General features: G+C 44.6%; 1 protein-coding gene across 1 annotated transcript in view; it reads left to right on the forward strand.

Annotated features, from left to right (window-relative positions):
* LOC112239652 (leucine-rich repeat-containing G-protein coupled receptor 6-like) overlaps positions 1-24857 on the forward strand; it is a gene marked incomplete at its 3' end in the record, with an annotated part of 43124 nt that overhangs the window by 6571 nt on the left and 11696 nt on the right. The window contains 14 exon segments of the mRNA XM_042312944.1: positions 2095-2310; positions 3247-3318; positions 9487-9527; positions 9530-9554; positions 9844-9915; positions 10760-10831; positions 10956-10986; positions 10988-11025; positions 12669-12740; positions 12906-12971; positions 13647-13718; positions 16190-16261; positions 19920-19965; positions 19968-20047. Coding sequence (XP_042168878.1) covers positions 2095-2310; positions 3247-3318; positions 9487-9527; positions 9530-9554; positions 9844-9915; positions 10760-10831; positions 10956-10986; positions 10988-11025; positions 12669-12740; positions 12906-12971; positions 13647-13718; positions 16190-16261; positions 19920-19965; positions 19968-20047 — 975 coding nt within the window.

Here is a 24857-nt window from a genome sequence, read left to right on the forward strand (position 1 = left end):
ACCATAAGCCGCCTACAATGTTGTTTTAGAGAATTTGGCAGTACGTCCAACCGGCCCCACAACCACAGGCCACGTCTATGACGTTATGTGGGTGAGCGATTTGCTATTGTAATCATTGTGAACAGAGTGCCTCATGGTGGTGGGGTTATGGTATGGGCAGGCATAAACTATGGACAATGAACACAATTTAATTTGATCAATGGCAGATTGAATGCGCAGAGATACAGTGACGAGATCCTGAGGCCCATTGTGAGGCCCATTTTCTTTTTAAGTATCTGTGACCAACAGATGCATATCTGTATTCCCATTCATGTGAAATCCATAGATTAGGACATAATGAATTTATATCAATTGACTGATTTCCTTATGAACTGTAACTCAGTAAAATCTTTGAAATTGTTGCATGTTGCGTTTATATTTGCATTCAGTATAGTTTGTCTGAAGTCCGATATGAAATCCATTTAGGTTCACATTGTGAGTTTCAGATAGAGTTGACTAAAGCAGTTGTACGTAGCTGGTGAGATGAGTCAGGCGCAGGACAGCAGATATGACTAATAAAATACTTTACTCAAAAATTCAAACATGACACGTAAAAATGCACGGCCACACAATACGAACCACAATACAACAAACAATCACTCACAAATACAACATGTAGAACAGGGGTTACATAATAAACAAGTATGTTGAATACGTGAAGCCAGGATGTGATCATGACAAAGACAAAACAAATGGAAAATGAAAAGTGGATTGGCGATGGCTAGAAGGCCGGTGACGTCGACCGTCGACCGCCGAACGAACAAGGAGAGGAAGTCGTGACAGCAGTTATACATTTGTTGGGTTCAAAGGAAGAATCCAGCATCTTTAAGTTAATACATTTGTCTGAACTCCGATGTGAAATCCCATAGGGATTTTTGAACAAGTTATATGATTACACTGAGTTAGGGATTGGGACATTGGGATGACATTTTTCTTTCAGCAGAGTGCATTCAGACAGAGCATGTATTCAGAGCATACATTCAGACAGAGCATGTATTCAGAGCATGCACTTAGACAGAGCATGTATTCAGAGCATGCATTCAGACAGAGCATTTCAGAGCATGCTTTCAGACAGAGCATGCATTCAGACAGAGCATGTATTCAGAGCATGCATTCAGACAGAGCATGCATTCAGAGCATGCATTCAGCATCATGCATTCAGACAGAGCATGTATTCAGAGCATGCATTCAGACAGAGCATGTATTCAGAGCATGCATTCAGACAGAGCATGTATTCAGAGCATACATTCAGACAGAGCATGTATTCAGACAGAGCATGCATTCAGAGCATGCATTCAGACAGAGCATGTATTCAGACAGAGCATGCATTCAGAGCATGTATTCAGACAGAGCATGTATTCAGACAGAGCATGTATTCAGAGCATGCATTCAGACAGAGCATGTATTCAGACAGAGCATGCATTCAGAGCATGCATTCAGACAGAGCATGTATTCAGACAGAGCATGCATTCAGAGCATGCATTCAGACAGAGCATGTATTCAGACAGAGCATGCATTCAGAGCATGCATTCAGACAGAGCATGTATTCAGCATACATTCAGACAGAGCATGTATTCAGAGCATACATTCAGACAGAGCATATTCAGACAGAGCATGTATTCAGAGCATACATTCAGAGCAGAGCATACATTCAGACAGAGCATGTATTCAGAGCATACATTCAGACAGAGCATGTATTCAGACAGAGCATTAATTGAAATCCCCCAGTTAATTATCTGATGTCCATAAAATGATTCAAAGAGACTCTAAATGAGGTGATAAATGAGGTGATAAATTATATGATACATGTCATCAAGATGTATTGATATGAATTCAACAACCCTTTGTCCTCCTCTCCTCTCCTTCCTTCTCTCCTCTTCTCCTCTCTTCTCCTCTCCTCTCCTCTTCTTCTCTTCTCTACTCTTCTGTTCTCTACTCCTCTCCAATCTCCTCACCTCACCTCTTCACCTCTTCTCCTCTTCTCTTCTCCTCTTTTCTTCTCCCCTCACCTCTTCTCTCCCCTCCCCTTCTCTCCCCTCCCCTTCTCTCCTCCAGGCGTCTGGATGCTAACCTGTTATCTGAGGTGCCTGCGCGGTCACTAGGTGGTCTTAGGTCTCTAAGACACCTGTGGTTGGATGATAACAGTTTAACAGAGATCCCTGTCTCTGCTCTGGACTCTCTGCCGGCCCTACAAGCTATGACCCTCGCTCTCAACCATATCACTCACATACCTGACCATGCATTTAGCAACCTCTCATCACTGGTCGTACTGTGAGTACCCTCTGGTTGTGTATGTGGGGGGGATTCATCACTGATCGTACTGTGAGTACCCTCTGGTTGTGTGTGTGTGTGTGGGGGGGATTCATCACTGATCGTACTGTGAGTACCCTCTGGTTGTGTATATGGGGGGGGATTCATCACTGGTCGTACTGTGAGTACCCTCTGGTTGAGTGTGTGTGTGTGTGGGGGGGGATTAATCACTGGTCGTACTGTGAGTACCCTCTGGTTTGTGTGTGGGCGGGGGATTCATCACTGGTCGTACTGTGAGTACCCTCTGGTTGTGTGTGTGGGGGGATTCATCACTGGTCGTACTGTGAGTACCCTCTGGTTGTGTGTGTGGGTGGGGGGATTCATCACTGATCGTACTGTGAGTACCCTCTGGTTGAGTGTGTGTGTGTGTGGGGGGGATTAATCACTGGTCGTACTGTGAGTACCCTCTGGTTTGTGTGTGGGCGGGGGATTCATCACTGGTCGTACTGTGAGTACCCTCTGGTTGTGTGTGTGGGGGCGGGGGATTCATCACTGATCGTACTGTGAGTACCCTCTGGTTGTGTGTGTGTGTGGGGGGGATTCATCACTGATCGTACTGTGAGTACCCTCTGGTGTGTGTGTGTGTGTGGGGATTAATCACTGGTCGTACTGTGAGTACCCTCTGGTTTGTGTGTGGGCGGGGGATTCATCACTGGTCGTACTGTGAGTACCCTCTGGTTTGTGTGTGTGGGCGGGGGGATTCATCACTGATCGTACTGTGAGTACCCTCTGGTTGTGTGTGTGGGCGGGGGGATTAGAGGGGGTTTATGTGTCTGTCTGTTATCTGACAATGTGTCTGTTGTCTTTCTGAGGTCAGTCATGTTGAGATGTGTGTTTTAACTGTGATTGGCTGAAAAGTCTTTCCTTCGTTGTGATTGGCTGTCTTTCTGTGCATAGTCATCTCCATAACAACCAGATCCAGACGATGGGAGAGAGGTGTTTCCAAGGTTTGCTCAGTCTGGAGACACTGTGAGTAAATGCGCGCACGCGCACGCACGCACGCACGCACGCACGCACGCACACACACACACACACACACACACACACACACACAGAGCTTGAGAAAATGTATCCCATCCTATGGAGTTCTCCAGATGTTCCTGTGCCCAAGAACACGAAGGTAACCTGCCTAAATGACTACCAACCTGTGGCAATCACGTCTGTAGCCATGAAGTGCTTTGAAAGGCTGGTCATGGCTCACAATCAACACCATCATCCCAGAAACCCTAGACCCACTCCAATTTGCATACCGCCCAAACAGATCCACAGATGATGCAACATCTATTGCACTCCACACTGCCCTTTCCCACCTGGACAAAAGGAACACCTATGTGAGAATGCTGTTCATTGACTACAGATCAGCGTTCAACACCATAGTGCCCTCAAAGCTCATCAATAAGCTAAGGACCCTGGGACTGAACACCTCCCTCTGCAACTGGATCCTGGACTTCCTGACGGGCCGCCCCAGGTGGTGAGGGTAGGTAACAACACATCTGCCACGCTGATCCTCAACACTGGAGCCCCTCAGGGGTGCGTGCTCAGTCCCCTCCTGTAGTCCCTGTTCACCCACGACTGCATGGCCAGGCACGACTCCAACACCATCATTACGTTTGCGACGAGACGAGACAGCCTATAGGGAGGAGGTCAGAGACCTGGCCGGGTGGTGCCAGAATAACAACCTATCCCTCAAAGTAATCAAGACTAAGGAGATGATTGTGGACTACAGGAAAAGGAGGACTGAGCACGCCCCATTCTCATTGACGGGGCTGCAGTGGAGCAGGTTGAGAACTTCAAGTTCCTTGGTGTCCACATCAACAACGAACTAGAATGGTCCAAACACACCAAGACAGTCATGAAGAGGGCACGACAAAACCTATTCCCCCTAAATCCTTGGAGGACCGAGCACGCCCCCAAAGGTTATACAGCTGCAACATCAAGAGCACTGGTTGCATCACTGCCTGGTATGGCAACTGCTCAGCCTCCGACTGCAAGGCACTACAGAGAGTAATGCGTACGGCCCAGTACATCACTGGGGCTAAGCTGCCTGTCATCCAGGACCTCTACACCAGGCGGTGTCAGAGGAAGGCCCTAAAAATTGTCAAAGACCCCAGCCACCCCAGTCATAGACTGTTCTCTCTACTACCGCATGGCAAGTGGTACCGGAGTGCCAAGTCTAGGACAAAAAGGCTTCTCAACAGTTTTACCCCCAAGCCATAAGACTCCTGAACAGGTAATCAAATGGCTACCTGGATTATTTGCATTGTGTGCGTCCCCCCAACCCCTCTTTTACACTGCTGCTAATCTCTGTTCATCATATATGCATAGTCACTTTAACCATATCTACATGTACATACTACCTCAATCAGCCTGACTAACCGGTTCCTGTATATAGCCTCTCTACTGTATATAGCCTCTACTGTATATAGCCCCTCTACTGTATATAGCCTCTACTGTATATAGCCTCTACTATGTATATAGCGCCTCTACTGTCTATAGCCCCTCTACTGTATATAACCCTCTACTGTATATAGCCTCTCTACTGTATATAGCCTCTCTACTGTATATAGCCTCTCTACTGTATATAGCCTCTACTGTATATAGCTCTCTACTGTATATAGCCTCTACTGTATATAGCCTGTCTACTGTATATAGCCTGTCTACTGTATATAGCCTCTCCTGTATATAACCTCTACTGTATAGGGCCCTCTACTGTATATAGCCCTCTACTGTATATAGCCTCTCTACTGTATATAACCTCTACTGTATATATCCCCTCTACTGTATATATCCCTCTACTGTATATAGCCTTGCTACTTTTATAGCCCCTCTACTGTATATAGCCTCTACTGTATATAGCCTCTCTACTGTATATAGCCTCTACTGTTATTTTTCACTGTCTTTTTACTGTTGTTTTATTTCTTTACCTACCTATTGTTCACCTAATACATTTTTTGCACTATTGGTTAGAGCCTGTAAGTAAGCATTTCACTGTAAGGTCTACTACACCTGTTGTATTCATCATTTCACTGTAAGGTCTACTACACCTGTTGTATTCAGCATTTCACTGTGAGGTCTACTACACCTGTTGTATTCAGCATTTCACTGTGAGGTCTACTACACCTGTTGTATTCAGCATTTCACTGTGAGGTCTACTACACCTGTTGTATTCAGCATTTCACTGTGAGGTCTACTACACCTGTTGTATTCAGCATTTCACTGTGAGGTCTACTACACCTGTTGTATTCATCATTTCACTGTAAGGTCTACTACACCTGTTGTATTCAGCATTTCACTGTAAGGTCTACTACACCTATTTGTATTCAGCATTTCACTGTGAGGTCTACTACACCTGTTGTATTCAGCATTTCACTGTGAGGTCTACTACACCTATTTGTATTCAGCATTTCACTGTAAGGTCTACTACACCTGTTGTATTCAGCATTTCACTGTGAGGTCTACTACACCTGTTGTATTCAGCATTTCACTGTGAGGTCTACTACACCTGTTGTATTCAGCATTTCACTGTGAGGTCTACTACACCTGTTGTATTCAGCATTTCACTGTAAGGCCTACTACACCTGTTGTATTCAGCATTTCACTGTGAGGTCTACTACACCTGCTGTATTCAGCATTTCACTGTGAGGTCTACTACACCTGTTGTATTCGACATTTCACTGTGAGGTCTACTACACCTGTTGTATTCAGCATTTCACTGTGAGGTCTACTACACCTGTTGTATTCAGCATTTCACTGTGAGGTCTACTACACCTGTTGTATTCAGCATTTCACTGTGAGGTCTACTACACCTGTTGTATTCAGCATTTCACTGTAAGGTCTACTACACCTGTTGTATTCAGCATTTCACTGTGAGGTCTACTACACCTGTTGTATTCAGCATTTCACTGTGAGGTCTACTACACCTGTTGTATTCAGCATTTCACTGTAAGGTCTACTACACCTGTTGTATTCATCATTTCACTGTAAGGTCTACTATACCTGTTGTATTCATCATTTCACTGTGAGGTCTACTACACCTGCTGTATTCATCATTTCACTGTAAGGTCTACTACACCTGTTGTATTCAGCATTTCACTGTGAGGTCTACACCTGTTGTATTCATCATTTCACTGTAAGGTCTACTACACCTGTTGTATTCATCATTTCACTGTAAGGTCTACACCTGTTGTATTCATCATTTCACTGTAAGGTCTACTACACCTGTTGTATTCAGCATTTCACTGTGAGGTCTACACCTGTTGTATTCATCATTTCACTGTAAGGTCTACTACACCTGTTGTATTCAGCATTTCACTGTAAGGTCTACTACACCTGTTGTATTCAGCATTTCACTGTGAGGTCTACTACACCTGTTGTATTCAGCATTTCACTGTGAGGTCTACTACACCTGTTGTATTCAGCATTTCACTGTAAGGTCTACTACACCTGTTGTATTCAGCATTTCACTGTGAGGTCTACTACACCTGTTGTATTCAGCATTTCACTGTGAGGTCTACTACACCTGTTGTATTCAGCATTTCACTGTGAGGTCTACTACACCTGTTGTATTCAGCATTTCACTGTAAGGCCTACTACACCTGTTGTATTCAGCATTTCACTGTGAGGTCTAATACACATGTTGTATTCAGCATTTCACTGTGAGGTCTACTACACCTGTTGTATTCGACATTTCACTGTGAGGTCTACTACACCTGTTGTATTCAGCATTTCACTGTGAGGTCTACTACACCTGTTGTATTCAGCATTTCACTGTGAGGTCTACTACACCTGTTGTATTCAGCATTTCACTGTGAGGTCTACTACACCTGTTGTATTCAGCATTTCACTGTGAGGTCTACTACACCTGTTGTATTCAGCATTTCACTGTAAGGTCTACTACACATGTTGTATTCAGCATTTCACTGTAAGGTCTACTACACCTGTTGTATTCAGCATTTCACTGTGAGGTCTACTACACCTGTTGTATTCAGCATTTCACTGTGAGGTCTACTACACCTGTTGTATTCAGCATTTCACTGTGAGGTCTACTACACCTGTTGTATTCAGCATGTCACTGTAAGGTTGACTACACCTGTTGTATTCAGCATTTCACTGTAAGGTCGACTACACCTGTTGTATTCAGCATTTCACTGTAAGGTCTACTACACCTGTTGTATTCAGCATTTCACTGTGAGGTCTACTACACCTGTTGTATTCATCATTTCACAATAAGGTCTACTACACCTGTTGTATTCAGCATTTCACTGAAATAGCATTCTAGTTGTGTACTCTCTGTTTAGGGCCAAATAGCATTCTAGTTGTGTACTCTGTTTAGGGCCAAATAGCATTCTAGTTGTGTACTCTCTGGTTAGGCCAAATAGCATTCTAGTTGTGTACTCTCTGGTTAGGGCCAAATAGCATTCTAGTTGTGTACTCTCTGTGTAGGGCCAAATAGCATTCTAGTTGTGTACTCTCTGGTTAGGGGCCAAATAGCATTCTAGTTGTGTACTCTCTGTTTAGGGCCAAATAGCATTCTAGTTGTGTACTCTCTGTGTAGGGCGAAATAGCATTCTAGTTGTGTACTCTCTGTTTAGGGCCAAATAGCATTCTAGTTGTGTACTCTCTGGTTAGGGCCAAATAGCATTCTAGTTGTGTACTCTCTGTTTAGGGCCAAATAGCATTCTAGTTGTGTACTCTCTGGTTAGGGCTTAAATAGCATTCTAGTTGTGTACTCTGTTTAGGGCCAAATAGCATTCTAGTTGTGTACTCTCTCTGTTTAGGGCCAAATAGCATTCTAGTTGTGTACTCTCTGGTTAGGGCCAAATAGCATTCTAGTTTGTGTACTCTCTGTTTAGGGCCAAATAGCATTCTAGTTGTGCACTCTCTGGTTAGGGGCCAAATGGCATTCTAGTTGTGTACTCTGTTTAGGGCCAAATAGCATTCTAGTTGTGTACTCTCTGGTTAGGGCCAAATAGCATTCTAGTTGTGTACTCTCTATTTATGGCCAAATTGCATTCTAGTTGTGTACTCTCTGGTTAGGGCCAAATAGCATTCTAGTTGTGTACTCTCTGTTTAGGGCCAAATAGCATTCTAGTTGTGTACTCTCTGGTTAGGGCCAAATAGCATTCTAGTTTGTGTACTCTCTGTTTAGGGCCAAATAGCATTCTAGTTGTGTACTCTGTTTAGGGCCAAATAGCATTCTAGTTTGTGTACTCTCTGTTTAGGGCCAAATAGCATTCTAGTTGTGTACTCTCTGTGTAGGGCCAAATAGCATTCTAGTTGTGTACTCTCTGTTTAGGGCCAAATAGCATTCTAGTTGTGTACTCTCTGGTTAGGGCCAAATAGCATTCTAGTTGTGTACTCTCTGTTTAGGGCCAAATAAAGCATTCTAGTTTGTGTACTCTGTTTAGGGCCAAATAGCATTCTAGTTGTGCTCTGTTTAGGGCCAAATAGCATTCTAGTTGTGTATTCTCTGGTTAGGGCCAAATAGCATTCTAGTTGTGTACTCTCTGGTTAGGGCCAAATAGCATTCTAGTTGTGTACTCTCTGTTTAGGGCCAAATAGCATTCTAGTTGTGTACTCTGGTTAGGGCCAAATAGCATTCTAGTTGTGTACTCTCTGTTTAGGGCCAAATAGCATTCTAGTTGTGTACTCTCTGTTTAGGCCAAATAGCATTCTAGTTTGCTCTGTTTTGTTAATTCTTTCCAATGTGTCAAGTAATTATCTTTTGTTTTTTCATGATTTGTTTGGGTCATTGTGCTGCTGTCCTGGGGCTCTGTGGGGTCTGTTTGTGAATAGAGCCCCAGGACCAGCTTGCTAAGGGGACTCTTCTCCAGGTTCATCTCCCTCTCCTCTCTATTTCTCCCCCTCTCTCTCTCTCCCTCTGTCTCCCTCTCTCTCTTCCTATCTCCCCCTCTCTATCTCCCCCTCCCTTGTCTCCCTGTCTCTCTACCTATCTCCCTCACTATCTCTCTTCCTATCTCTCCCATTGTCTCCCTGTCTCTCTACCTATCTCTCCCTCACTATCTCTCCTTCTATCTCTTCCTATCTCCCCTCTCTATCTCTCTCCCCCTCTTCCTATATTCCCTCTCCCTCTGTCTCTCTCTCTCTTCCCCTCTATCTCTTCCTATCTCCTCTCAGGGATCTGAACTACAATGATCTACCAGAGTTTCCTACAGCCATCAGACCCTGGCAAAGCTTCAGGAACTGTGAGTCCACACACACACACACACACACACACACACACACACACACACACACACACACACACACACACACACAGACACACACAAACACACAGAAACACACACAGTTGCCTGCTTGACTATCATATGTTCTCAGGATCAGTGGTTGATGTTATATTTATATCATATTTTATCATTGGTTTTAATGCAGATACAACATCTTAAACCTCAATAGCTGCACACCGAGGGGAGGGCTATGATTTCTCTCACACTTAGCAGATGCTCTGATCGTGTGTGTGTGTGTGTGTCCTAGTGGGTTCCACCACAACAACATCAGAGCGATCCCTGAGAGAGCCTTCATGGGAAACCGCCAGCTACAGACCATGTTAGTAACCCCCTCCTCCACACACACACACACACTGATAAACACACACACACACACACACACTGATAAACACACACACACACACACACTGATAAACACATAACACACACACACACACACACACACACACACACACACACACACACACACACATAAACTGATTAATACACATAAACACACACACACACACTGATAAACACACATACACACACACACTGATAAAACAAACACCACACACACACACACACACTGATAAACACACACAAACTGATAAACACACACACACTGATAAACACACACACACACACACTGATAAACACACATACACACACACTGATAAACACACACATACACACACACACTGATAAACAACACACACACACACACACTGATAAACACACACACACACACACACTGATAAAACACACACACACACACATAAACTGATTAATACACATAAAACACACACACACACACTGATAAACACACATACACACACACACTGATAAACACACACACACACACTGATAAACACACACACACTGATAAACACACACACACACTGATAAACACACACACACACACATAAACTGATTAATACACATAAACACACACACACACACTGATAAACACACATACACACACACACACTGATAAACACACACACACACACACACTGATAAACACACACACACACTGATAAACAAACACACACACACACACACACACACTGATAAACACACACACAGACATACACTGATTAATACACATAACACACACACATACAAGTGCACGTGTAGACAAAGGCCTTGGTGAAATAAATAACAAGACCTCTCTTCCTCAGTCACTTCTATGAGAATCCCATCCAGTCTGTGGGAAGATCCGCTTTCCAGTTTTTACCTAAGCTCCATACACTGTGAGTAATGAGGTTCCTTCTCCAGTCTGACAATATGACTTTTGGATGTATGTCTTGGATATAGCAGACCACATGAGTGTGTATGTGTGTGTACCATCTAACTAACGAGCGCGTCCCTCTCCAGCTCCCTAAACGGGGCTTTACCCAGATACGAGATTTCCCGACCTGAAAGGAACCACCAGCCTGGAAACACTGTAAGAGAGAGAGAGACACACACACACACACACACACACACATACACACACATACATACACACACACACACACACACACACACACACACACACACACACACACACACACACATACACATATACATACACACACTTACACACACACATACACACATACACACACACACTACTGCTGTATTGAGTGCAGGGGCTCAGTCTCCCCTACCTAATGAGTGTCTCAGAGAATGGGAACAGAGACAGAAATAGAAGGAGTAGAGAGAGGGGAGAGTTGTACCATCAGGTAGCTAACTAGCCACAGAAGCTCTGGGAGGGTATGACAGGCTCTAGGAGGGTACGGCAGGCTCTGGGAGGGTACGACAGGCTCTGGGAGGGTTGACAGGGGCTCTAGAAGGGTACGACAAGCTCTGGGAGGGAATGACAGAGGCTCTGGGAGGGAATGACAGGCTCTGGGAGGGTACGACAGGCTCTGGGAGGGTAACAGGCTCTGGGAGGGTCTGACAAGCTCTGGGAGGGTTGACAGAGGCTCTGGGAGGGTACGACAGGCTCTGGGAGGGTACGACAGGCTCTGGGAGGGAAACCCACAAGCTCTGGGAGGGTATGACAGGCTCTGGGATAGTACGACAAGCTCTGGGAGGGTAAGACAAGCTCTGGGAGGGTTGACAGAGGCTCTGGGAGGGTATGACAAGCTCTGGGAGGGTACGACAGAGGCTCTGGGAGGGTACGACAGGCTCTGGGGAGGGTATGACAGGCTCTGGGAGGGTAAGACAAGCTCTAGGGGAGTGTATGACAGGCTCTGGGAGGTATGACAGGCTCTGGGAGGGTACGACATGCTCGGGGAGGGTACGACAAGCTCTGGGAGGGTGTGACAGAGGCTCTGGGAGGGTGAGACAGAGGCTCTAGAAGGGTACGACAGAGGCTCTGGGAGGGTGTGACAAAGGCTCTAGGAAGGGTACAACGGGGGCTCTGGGAGGGTATGACAAAGGCTCTAGAAGGGTACAACAGGCTCTGGGGGACGACAGGCTCTGGGAGGGTACGACAGGGGCTCTGGGAGTGTATGACAGGCTCTGGGAGGGTACGACAGGGCTCTGGGAGTGTATGACAGGGCTCTGGGATGACAGGCTCTGGGAGGGTACAACAGAGGCTCTGGGAGGGTATGACAGGCTCTGGGAGGGTACGACAGGCTCTGGGAGGGTACAACAGAGGCTCTGGGAGGGTACGACAGGCTCTGGGAGTGTATGACAGGCTCTGGGAGGGTACAACAGAGGCTCTGGGAGGGCACAACAGAGGCTCTGGGAGGGTACGACAGGGGCTCTAGAAGGGTACGACAGAGGCTCTGGGGAGGGAATGACAGAGCACACACATGCATTGACGTTGACAAAGTTCTGGGGCACTAGGATCTCTTAGACTAGAGGGAAGAGGGCCCACAACTGGTCTTACAACACCAGTTCCAGACAAAACTGGTCTCCCATCCATGGACCAACTAGTCCCAACCCTACTTAGCTTCAGCCTATTGAGCTAACTGTCTCACTGTGTTAGTATCACAGAGACAGAAGAATCAACTGGCTTCCTGACCCCTAAACAATCACTACAATACTCAAATACCCTCTTCTGTCTCTCAATCCCCCTCTCTCTCCTCTCTCTAGGACATTGACCAGGGCTGGTCTCTCTACTCTTCCTCAGCGGTTGTGTCAGCATCTACTCCGCCTCAGAGTACTGTGAGTACTTTGAATGAAAGAATGTGCACACACACAATTAAATTTAACCGTACCCCCTAAATGCCCCAATTGATAAAATCCCAAACCCACAGAATTGCTTAAATCTGACACGGATCTGAAACCCCAGATTACACTATAATGATATTTTTGCCTGTGTATTCACAGTGAGATGTCTCATAATCAGATAGCGGATCTTCCCAGCTTCTATCACTGCTCTGCCCTGCAGGAAATGTGAGTCAACATGGTGTAATGGTTGAAGCTTAGAACAACGTTCCAATAACAGAATGTTAGAACAACGTTCCAATAACAGAATGTTAGAACAACGTTCCAATAACAGAATGTTAGAACAACGTTCCAATAACAGAATGTTAGAACAACGTTCCAATAACAGAATGTTAGAACCACCTTCCAATAACAGAATGTTAGAACCACCTTCCAATAACAGAATGTTAGAACAACGTTCCAATAACAGAATGTTAGAACCACCTTCCAATAACAGAATGTTAGAACAACGTTCCAATAACAGAATGTTAGAACAACGTTCCAATAACAGAATGTTAGAACAACGTTCCAATAACAGAATGTTAGAACCACCTTCCCATAACAGAATGTTAGAACAACGTTCCAATAACAGAATGTTAGAACAACGTTCCAATAACAGAATGTTAGAACAACGTTCCAATAACAGAATGTTAGAACAACGTTCCAATAACAGAATGTTAGAACAACGTTCCAATAACAGAATGTTAGAACAACGTTCCAATAACAGAATGTTAGAACAACGTTCCAATAACAGAATGTTGGAACAACGTTCTGATAATGGTATGACTGAAATAGTAGGAGTCTATACTTTGGTATTGCAGTTTCACTGCTTGTTTTGTAGTAACAGGGTGTGTGTGTGTGTAGAGGCCTGCAGTATAACCACATTAGGAGGATTGAGAGGGATACCTTCCAGCAGCTCAGCTCTCTACAGTCTCTGTGAGTATACTGTTTACTCTCTGTGAGTATACCGTTTACTCTCTGTGAGTATACTGTTTACTCTCTGTGAATACTGTTTACTCTCTGTGAGTATACTGTTTACTCTCTTTGTATACTCTTTACTCTCTGTGAATACTGTTTACTCTCTGTGAATACTCTTTACTCTCTGTGAGTATACTGTTTACTCTCTGTGAGTATACTGTTTACTCTCTGTGAATACTCTTTACTCTCTGTGAGTATACTGTTTACTCTCTGTGAGTATACCGTTTACTCTCTGTGAGTATACTGTTTACTCTCTGTGAATACTGTTTACTCTCTGTGAGTATACCGTTTACTCTCTGTGAGTATACTGTTTACTCTGTGAATACTGTTTACTCTCTGTGAGTATACCGTTTACTCTCTGTGAGTATACTGTTTACTCTGTGAATACTGTTTACTCTCTGTGAGTATACTGTTTACTCTCTGTGAGTATACTGTTTACTCTCTGTGAATACTGTTTACTCTCTGTGAGTATACCGTTTTACTCTCTGTGAGTATACTGTTTACTCTGTGAATACTGTTTACTCTCTGTGATTATACTGTTTACTCTCTGTGAGTATACTGTTTACTCTCTGTGAATACTCTTTACTCTCTGTGAGTATACTGTTTACTCTCTGTGAATACTCTTTACTCTCTGTGAATACTCTTTACTCTCTGTGAGTGTACTGTTTACTCTGTGAGTATACTGTTTACTCTCTGTGAATACTCTTTACTCTCTGTGAATACTCTTTACTCTCTGTGAGTATACTGTTTACTCTGTGAATACTCTTTACTCTCTGTGAGTATACTGTTTACTCTCTGTGAGTATACTGTTTATTCTCTGTGAGTATACTGTTTACTTTCTGTGAGAATACTGTTTACTCTGTGTGAGTATACCGTTTACTCTGTGAATACTCTCTACTCTCTGTGAATACTGTTTACTCTCTGTGAATACTGTTTACTCTCTGTGAGTATACTCTTTACTCTCTGTGAGTATACTGTTTACTCTGTGAGTATACTGTTTACTCTCTGTGAGTATACTGTTTACTCTGTGAATACTCTTTACTCTCTGTGAGTATACTGTTTACTCTGTGAATACTCTTTACTCTCTGTGAGTATACTGTTTACTCTGTGAATACTCTCTACTCTCTGTGAATACTCTTTACTCTCTGTGAGTACTCTTTACTCTCTGTGAGTATACTGTTTACTCTGTGAGTATACTGTTTACTCTGTGAATACTGTTTACTCTCTGTGAGTATACTGTTTACTCTCTGTGAGTATACTGTTTACTCTCTGTGAATACTCTTTACTCTCTGTGAATACTCTTTACTCTCTGTGAATACTCTTTACTCTCTGTGGGTATACTGTTTACTCTCTGTGATTATACTGTTTACTCTCTGTGAATACTCTTTACTCTCTGTGAATACTCTTTACTCTCTGTGAATACTCTTTACTCTCTGTGAGTATACTGTTTACTCTCTTTGTATACTCTTTACTCTCTGTGAGTATACTGTTTACTCTGTGAATACTGTTTACTCTCTGTGAGTATACTGTTTACTCTCTGTGAGTATACTATTTACTCTCTGTGAATACTCTTTACTCTCTGTGAGTATACTCTTTACTCTCTGTGAGTATACTGTTTACTCTCTGTGAATACTCTTTACTCTCTTTGAGTATACTGTTTACTCTCTGTGAATACTCTTTACTCTGTGAGTATACTGTTTACTCTCTGTGAATATACTGTTTACTCTCTGTGAGTATACTGTTTACTCTGTGAATACTCTTTACTCTCTGTGAATACTCTTTACTCTCTGTGAGTACTCTTTACTCTCTGTGAGTACTCTTTACTCTCTGTGAGTATACTGTTTACTCTGTGAATACTGTTTACTCTGTGAATACTGTTTACTCTGTGAGTGTACTGTTTACTCTCTGTGAGTATACTGTTCACTCTATGTGAGTATACTGTTTACTCTCTGTGAATACTATTTACTCTCTGTGAGGATACTGTTTACTCTCTGTGAGTATACTGTCAACTCTCTGCCAATACTCTTTACTCTCTGTGAGTATACTGTTTTCTCTCTGTGAGTATACTGTTTACTCTCTGTGAGTATACTGTCAACTCTCTGTGAATACTCTTTACTCTCTGTGAGTATACTGTTTACTCTCTGTGATTATACTGTCAACTCTCTGTGATTATACTGTCAACTCTCTGTGAATACTCTTTACTCTCTGTGAGTATACTGTTTACTCTCTGTGAGTACTCTTTACTCTCTGTGAGTACTCTTTACTCCCTGTCAGTATAATCTTTACTCTCTGTGAATACTTTACTCTGTGTCAATATACTATTTCCCCTACACATAAACTGTTACTCTCTGTGAATACTGTTACTCTAACAGATAGGCACTAAACTTTCAGAATAACGACAGTAACTAATTCTCTCTCTCTCCCCCCAGAGATCTCAGCTTCAACAGTATTGAGTGGATTCACCCTGATGCCTTCATTTCGTTCCATTCTCTGACCAAGCTGTGAGTATACATACACACATATATCCCACATCACCAAGCAAGTCAGGGTAACTTTGGTTCACCTTAATTAAAGCAAATCTTTAGGCCAACACTGACACAGACTCTAGAAACTGACTGACTGACCGGCTGGCTGGCACGCACTGATACTAGCAGACAAAAGGCAGGCAGACAGACACTGATACTAGCAGACATAAAGACAGACAGACAGACAGACAGACAGACAGACAGACAGACAGACAGACAGACAGACAGACAGACAGACAGACAGACAGACAGACAGACAGACAGACAGACAGACAGACACTGATACTAGCAGACATAACAGACAGACAGACAGACAGACAGACAGACAGACAGACAGACAGACAGACAGACAGACAGACAGACAGACAGACAGACAGACAGACAGACAGACACTGATACTAGCAGACAAAAAGACAGACAGACAGACAGACAGACACAAAGACAGACAGACAGACAGACAGACAGACAGACAGACAGACAGACAGACAGACAGACAGACAGACAGACAGACAGACAGACAGACAGACAGACAGACAGACAGACAGACACTGATACTAGCAGACAAAAAGACACAGACAGACAGACAGACAGACAGACAGACAGACACAGACCCGACAGACAGACAGACAGACAGACAGACAGACAGACAGACAGACAGACAGACAGACAGACAGACAGACAGACAGACAGACAGACAGACAGACAGACAGACAGACAGACAGACAGACAGACACTGATACTAGCAGACAAAAAGACACAGACAGACAGAGACAGACACACAGACCGACAGACAGACAGACAGACAGACTGTAAACATCAAGAAAACCAGTATGTTAAACCAGTATGTTAAACCAGTATGTTAAACCAGTATGTTAATTACTGACAAGTTTTTCCAAAACTATTTGATAAACAGGGCAAAATAGAAATAGGCCTTTAACAGTTAGGATCAGCTTGATCTCCCTTTAAATAAAGGACGAACTGTGGCTGCCTTCCAAGCAATGGGAACCTCCTCAGAGAGGAGAGACAGGCTAAAAAAGGTCAGAGATAGGCTTGGCGATGATAGGGGCAGCAACCTTAAAGGAGAGAGGTTAAAAGGTCAGAGATAGGCTTGGCGATGATAGGGGCAGCAACCTTAAAGGAGAGAGGTTAAAAGGTCAGAGATAGGCTTGGCGGTGATAGGGGCAGCAACCTTAAAGAAGAAAAGTGTCTAACCCATCTGACCCAGATGTTGATTTGGGGTCAAGTTTCAGGAGCTCCTTTAGCACCTCAGACTCAGTGACCGCCTGCAGGGAGAAACTTTGTAGCAGGGCAGTGGAAAAAGAGGGAGAAGCATCGGGATAGTCACATTAGAAGGGGTGGGAGATTGGGACATTTTGGACGGGCAAGGAGGCATGGCTGAGTCAAATAGGAATCCAGATTAAAGAGCTCAGCCATGTCCTTCTTGTCAGTAACAACCACATCATCAACATTTAAGGGACATGGGTAGCTATGAGGAGGGTTTATTCTCCAAGTCTTTTATAGAACTTCTTTGGGTTCGACCCACAGAGAGAGAACTGCTCCTTAAAGTAACTACCTTTGGTCTTCTGGGTAGCCTGAGTGCCCGTTTCTCATTTGCCTGAACGAGAGAGTATACATTTGCCGAGCCTTTCACCAAATGCAATTCTTGAGGTGGAGTAACTCTGCAAGATAACGGTCGAACCAGGAGCTGAACCTGTTTTTAATTCTCATTTTCTTTATGGGGGCGTGTTTGTTAACAATACCACTAAAAATATAAAAAAGAAGGTCCAAGTGTCTTCAACAGAGGGGATCAAGCTGATTCTATACCATTTTTACAGAGGCCAGGTCCTGAAGGAAGGCTTGCTCATTAAAGTTTTTTAGCGTCTGACAAATCAGGACAGGACGTTTCACTGAGCAGCCATTACGAACACAGGCAGTAGTGATGACTAAGGTCATTACAGAAAAACACTAGACTGATGATAATCAGGATTATAATCAGGATTATTTGTGCGGATAACCTCAATGAGATAAGCCTTTTCTGGGTGTTTGGAGTCATACCTTGTGGGATTGGCAGTAATCTGAGAAAGATTTGGGGAGTCCCATTGATTTAGGACTTGGTCAGGTGGTTTAAGCATGTCCCAGTTTAGGTCACCTAGCAGGACAAATTCAGACTTAGTGTAAGGGGCAAGGAGATTGTTTGGGGACAGACTTGGTGGAGAACACTGAGCACTGAAGGTGATCCTTGGTAAAGTTCGACACTCCACCACCTTTGGAAGATCTGTCTTGCCGAAAAAGGTTATAATTAGTTATTTGTGTTGGCTGGGACTACACAGAGCTAGATGTAATCACATGAAAACCCCTTTCTCTAGAAGGAAAGCCCTTTTCTCTAGAAGGAAAGCCCTTTCTCTAGAAGGAAAGCCCTTTTCTCTAGAAGGAAAGCCCTTTCTTTAGATCCAAAGCCACTGTATTAGCAGAGAACAAATGACATGTGCCGTGTCTTTGGCTATGCCGGATTAAGTGATATGACATGCTATTCTATAATTTCTCTGTAATTAATATCACCTGATTAAGCTAATCAGGTAAATAATGAACTAGAAAGTCGGGGCACCATGAAAGAGTGTTTATAGAGCTGTTATCTTCCAAATAAACTCTTAAAGACCTAGTAATCTTTTACATCAATAGCAGTCAATATTTAATCGTCACCTTATTTAGTCTCATCTGAAAGTTGAGTCTCATCTTCACGAACCCTGGCTAACAAGTTGAATCTGCAATACAACATTTGGTTTAATTATTTGTCAAGTTGACACACTTTACTTTATTCTGGCTGCTATTGTCGAAATTCATCCTTCCAGCATGTAGGTCGTCACCTTCACATTGATATTTGGTGCTAATTTCGTCAGGTTCTTGCTGAGGTTGGCTTAGTTCTGGAGGTGGTCTTTGTCCTTTCAATGTGGGGGTGGTAAGTCCTCACGTCCTCGGAACAGAAAGTTACATTTTTCAAGAGGCTTATATAGGATTGGGAGAGAGGGCTGTCTTTCAGAGTTTATAACCAGTGTCTGTTCAAATGGGCGGGGCCACTGAGTTGGCAGAGTTTACAACCAATGTCTGTTCACATGGGCGGGGCCACTGAGTTGAGCTTAGTTCACTCATGAAAACCCTATTCTCTCATTTAGGAGCTAAAAATTAAATTTCACAAATAGTTTCATATTTATAAACATTTAAATTGCATAACAATTCCATGTGAATCTGATAACTAGAATGTGTAGATTTTCCGAGATACAGTTTATGTCGTCCTATCATCAGTAATCATGTCTCAGACGCCAACTGAACTGACGTCATATTCATTAAGTCCCAACGCATATTTTCAACTGGTTGGATTACTGAAATATGGTTCCGTTTACCATCTTCTGATGTCACCAGACTCTCTATGTTAACAAATGGATTTTCAACAGTCACATCGGTAGAGTAGAGAGAGGAAAAAGGGGAAATGTATTTATGGGGGTCATAAACCCCTCAGGCCAACGTCATGACACATGACACTTACAAACATGTAAGGAGCACAGAACATGTTTGTGGATTTCACAGTAAGTGTTTTCATAATCATTTTAAACATGACTGAATTCCCCTCCTTGTACAGGGACCTGAGTGAGAACAGTCTTACATCACTTCCTGTGGGTGGTCTGGGGGGGGACTGACCCATCTGAAGCTGAAAGGAAACATGGAGCTCTATGAAGACTTCAGCCCTGAACTCTTCACCCGCATGAGGTATGACCGCTGACCCCAAACCTCTGACCCTAACTCTTCCCACGGATAAGGTATGATGACCCTAACTCTAACCCCTGACCTCTGACACTCAGCCCTGAACACTTCCCACACAGACCCACAAGGAATCCGCGCACGCATAATTCCGACGGAAATCCGCAACAGAACGCATAGGATTTTAAAGCTAAAAATAAACTGCCAACTGATAGCAAAGTTAAATAAATTGTACTTGTTGTTGAAGTTACCTTTTTCCTCTGTTTTCATTTATGTTTTTGAATCACCGAAAAGTGTAGCCAGTGGTGTAGCCCACTCTCACCATCAAAGCCCCTCCCCTGTGTGGGTGACAGCTACTCTAGCCAGTGGTGTAGCCCACTCTCACCATCAAAGCCCCTCCCCTGTGTGGGTGACAGCTACTCTAGCCAGTGGTATAGCCCACTCTCACCATCAAAGCCCCTCCCCTGTGTGAGTGACAGCTACTCTAGCCAGTGGTGTAGCCCACTCTCACCATCAAAGCCCCTCCCCTGTGTGAGTGACAGCTACTCTAGCCAGTGGTGTAGCCACTCTCACCATCAAAGCCCCTCCCCTGTGTGGGTGACAGCTACTCTAGCCAGTGGTGTAGCCCACTCTCACCATCAAAGCCCCTCCCCTGTGTGGGTGACAGCTACTCTAGCCAGTGGTATAGCCCACTCTCACCATCAAAGCCCCTCCCCTGTGTGAGTGACAGCTACTCTAGCCAGTGGTGTAGCCCACTCTCACCATCAAAGCCCCTCCCCTGTGTGAGTGACAGCTACTCTAGCCAGTGGTGTAGCCCACTCTCACCATCAAAGCCCCTCCCCTGTGTGGGTGACAGCTACTCTAGCCAGTGGTGTAGCCCACTCTCCCCACCTTTTAGATTAACTAACTTCTTAGTAATGACTCGGGACGTCGGTTTTGATACGAAAGCTTCTTTTAGTAAGAATACTTGTTTATGTTACATTTAACAATTGTTTTGGTACAGAGCAATGCAGATAAGATGCTGTCAGAAAGTCAGCCACAATCCCCAGCACCTGCACATAATTGGCGCGTTATCACTCATTCCTCTCGCAAGGCATTCTGGGACTTGCAGTCAAAAAGCGTAATTCAACACAACCCAATACAATTACATATGCAAATAAATCTAAAGAAATAACTTTAGATATAGCTCAAAGAATAAACTTAAACATTAACTCAAACACATTAAAGTTACAACACCACCAAAGCCCCTCCCCTGTGTGAGTGACAGCTACTCTAGCCAGTGGTGTAGCCCACTCTCCCCACCAAAGCCCCTCCCTGTGTGAGTGACAGCTACTCTAGCCAGTGGTGTAGCCCACTCTCTCCTCACCAAAGCCCTCCCCTGTGTGAGTGACAGCTACTCTAGCCAGTGGTGTAGCCCACTCTCCCCACCAAAGCCCCTCCCTGTGTGAGTGACAGCTACTCTAGCCAGTGGTGTAGCCCACTCTCCTCACCAAAGCCCCTCCTCTGTGTGAGTGACAGCTCCAGGGTGCAGACAGCTCTGGAAGATGTGCTCTCCATCCTACTCTAGCCAGGGGGTGAATGACCCATTGTAACAGATCTGTCTGGAAGATGTGCTCTCTCTCCATCCTACTCTAGCCAGTGGGTGAATGACCCGTTGTAACAGATCTGACTTTCTTGGAATAAGGAAACTTTACCACTGCGGCCCAAGCTGTCATTTCCTGTCTCGACAACAATGGGGTTGACTTTAACAATGTGTGGAACCTCGAAGAAGGTGTTCTGTCAGGCTCCCCAGCGTCATCGGAGCATTCATGCTGGGTAATGGCCATTCTCCTGTGAGGCCTGTGTACTCTGTGCAGACCAGGTGCGGCTCCTGAATACGTGCAGTGAAGTTCCTGGCTGAGTACATGGATGTGCTCCCGAATTCACTACGACCTTCCCAGAAACAGCCAAGTATGTCCAGGACCTTTGTGAGCTGCTGAGGGAACAAACACCCTGCTGAAGGCCCAGACAGTGTTCATTGTGGAACATAGTGTGGAGATCGTGGCTAACCTGACAAGGCTGGATGACACCTCTGTGCCAACAGCCCACCACATCGCCTGCAAGCTGGAGGACTTGAGAGTGCAGTTTGAGTATGGCAGAACAGCTGGAGCTAACGACTGGCGCCCTCGTTCAATGGAGCTGCTGGGGCAGCTTCCCAGCCAGAGGAAGACAGGTTCTCCTGCATTGTTGTTCCAGTCTGCCGCATGCGCCATCAAGCTGTGCTGGAGAAGCACCCCTGTCCTTCACCTGGTTACTAGATCCAGCCCGGGTGGTAGGACCAAGAAAGGACACGAAGGACTATGTCCATGCCATCCCTGCTCTGAGCCAGGTGTCTGCAGAGGAGTGGCACAGATACATGGGCATCGACAAGGCAGACGCTGTGGAAGTCAGTAGACTGGTAGGCAGCTAGTCAGGCTGTTATATGTTCCTCCCCACTACCTCAGTGGACTGGTAGGCAGCTAGTCAGGCTGTTATATGTTCCTCCCCACTACCTCAGTGGACTGGTAGACAGCTAGTCAGGCTGTTATATGTTCCTCCCCACTACCTCAGTGGACTGGTAGACAGCTAGTCAGGCTGTTATATGTTCCTCCCCACTACCTCAGTGGACTGGTAGGCAGCTAGTCAGGCTGTTATATGTTCCTCCCCACTACCTCAGTGGACTGGTAGACAGCTAGTCAGGCTGTTATATGTTCCTCCCCACTACCTCAGTGGACTGGTAGACAGCTAGTCAGGCTGTTATATGTTCCTCCCCACTACCTCAGTGGACTGGTAGACAGCTAGTCAGGACAGGAAGCTACCTCAGTGGACTGGTAGACAGCTAGTCAGGACAGGAAGCTACCTCAGTGGACTGGTAGACAGCTAGTCAGGACAGGAAGCTACCTCAGTGGACTGGTAGACAGCTAGTCAGGACAGGAAGCTACCTCAGTGGACTGGTAGACAGCTAGTCAGGCTGTTATTAATTACTGAAATAAGGAATTACTGCTTCCTACAAGACCACAAAACGTGTAAGCTACATTTCAACCTGTCTTTGAAAAGCCAGTCAGGTAAAAAGGGGTGTGTCTTAATTAAAGGGGCAGTGTTGTATTTTGAGAAAAGGCTTGACTATGCAAATAAGCCAATAGTCAGAGAGGCAGTCTACATTATCTAATTGTCTGTATGGTAATAATAATGAATTTGATTTTGTTAAGGGGGGTCTCACATCATACAACACAATACACTGCAATTTATAGTCACCTATTTGGCCCACGGTGTTAACCTCATAGAGGCTACTGTAGGCCTGGACACCACATAGAGGCTACTGTAGGCCTGAACACCACATAGAGTCTACTGTATGCCTGAACACCACATAGAGGCTACTGTAGGCCTGAACACCTCATAGATGCTACTGTAGGCCTGAACACCTCATAGATGCTATTGTAGGCCTGAACACCACATAGAGGCTACTGTAGGCCTGAACACCACATAGAGGCTACTGTAGGCCTGAACACCACATAGAGGCTACAGGGTTGATAGGTTGATAACCGCAGGGTTATACAACATATATACAAACTCTGTTTGGGTTTGTGCATGAGGTAAGAGGATCTTAACCCTAAGCCCTAACCTCTGAGCTGTGTGAGGACTTCAGCCTTTAACAATTCCCGAGGATGAAGTTTTAGTCTTTAAACCTTGTTTGCTTCTTGAGGTAAGAGGACCAGCCTCACGGTTTTAATCTATCAACCTCGTCTGCTTCTTGAGGTAAGAGGACCAGCCTCACGGTTTTAGTCTTGAGTTAAGAGGACCAGCATCATGGTTTTAGTCTATCAACCTTGTCTGCTTCTTGAGGTAAGAGGACCAGCATCATTGGTTTTAGTCTTGAGGTAAGAGGACCAGCCTCAAGTTTTTTTAATCTTGACGTAAGAGGACCAGCATCGTGGTTTTAACCTTGACGTAAGAGGACCAGCCTCATGGTTTTAGTCTTGAGGTAAGAGGACCAGCATCATGGTTTTAGTCTATCAACCTCGTCTGCTTCTTGAGGTAAGAGGACCAGCCTCATGGTTTTAATCTATCAGCCTTGTCTGCTTCTTGAGGTAAGAGGACCAGCATCAATGTTTTAGTCTTGAGGTAAGATGCCCAGCATTATGGTTTTAGTCTTGAGGTAAGAGGCCCAGCATCATGGTTTAAGTCTTGAGGTAAGAGGACCAGCCTCATGGTTTTAGTCTTGAGGTAAGACGACCAGGCTCATGGTTTTAGTCTTGAGGTAAGACTTGAGGACCAGCCTCATGGTTTTAGTCTTGAGGTAAGAGGACCAGCCTCATGGTTTTAGTCTTGAGGTAAGAGGACCAGCCTCATGGTTTTAGTCTTGAGGTAAGACGACCAGGCTCATGGTTTTAGTCTTGAGGTAAGAGGACCAGCCTCATGGTTCTAGTCTTGAGGTAAGAGGACCAGCATCATGGTTTTAGTCTATCAACCTCGTTTGTTTCAGCCGTCTCAGCAACCACCTGTAGTAATCGTCAGAAGAACACTCCCACCGTCCAACTCTTAAACTATTCCAAACCATCTCCTGTCCCAGCCACCAACAGAACCTGAAGTGTTCTGACCCAGCCACCAATATAACCTGAGGTGTTCTGACCCAGCCACCAACAGAACCTCAGGTCTCCTGACCCAGCCACCAACAGAACCTCAGGTCTCCTGACCCAGCCACCAACAGAACCTCAGTTCTCCTGACGCAGCCACCAACAGAACCTCTGGTGTTCTGACCCAGCCACCAATAGAATCTGAGGTGTTCTGAACCAGCCACCAA

The sequence above is a fragment of the Oncorhynchus tshawytscha genome, unplaced genomic scaffold (genome assembly GCF_018296145.1).
Source record: "Oncorhynchus tshawytscha isolate Ot180627B unplaced genomic scaffold, Otsh_v2.0 Un_contig_6398_pilon_pilon, whole genome shotgun sequence".
NCBI classification, from domain to species: Eukaryota; Metazoa; Chordata; class Actinopteri; order Salmoniformes; family Salmonidae; genus Oncorhynchus; species Oncorhynchus tshawytscha.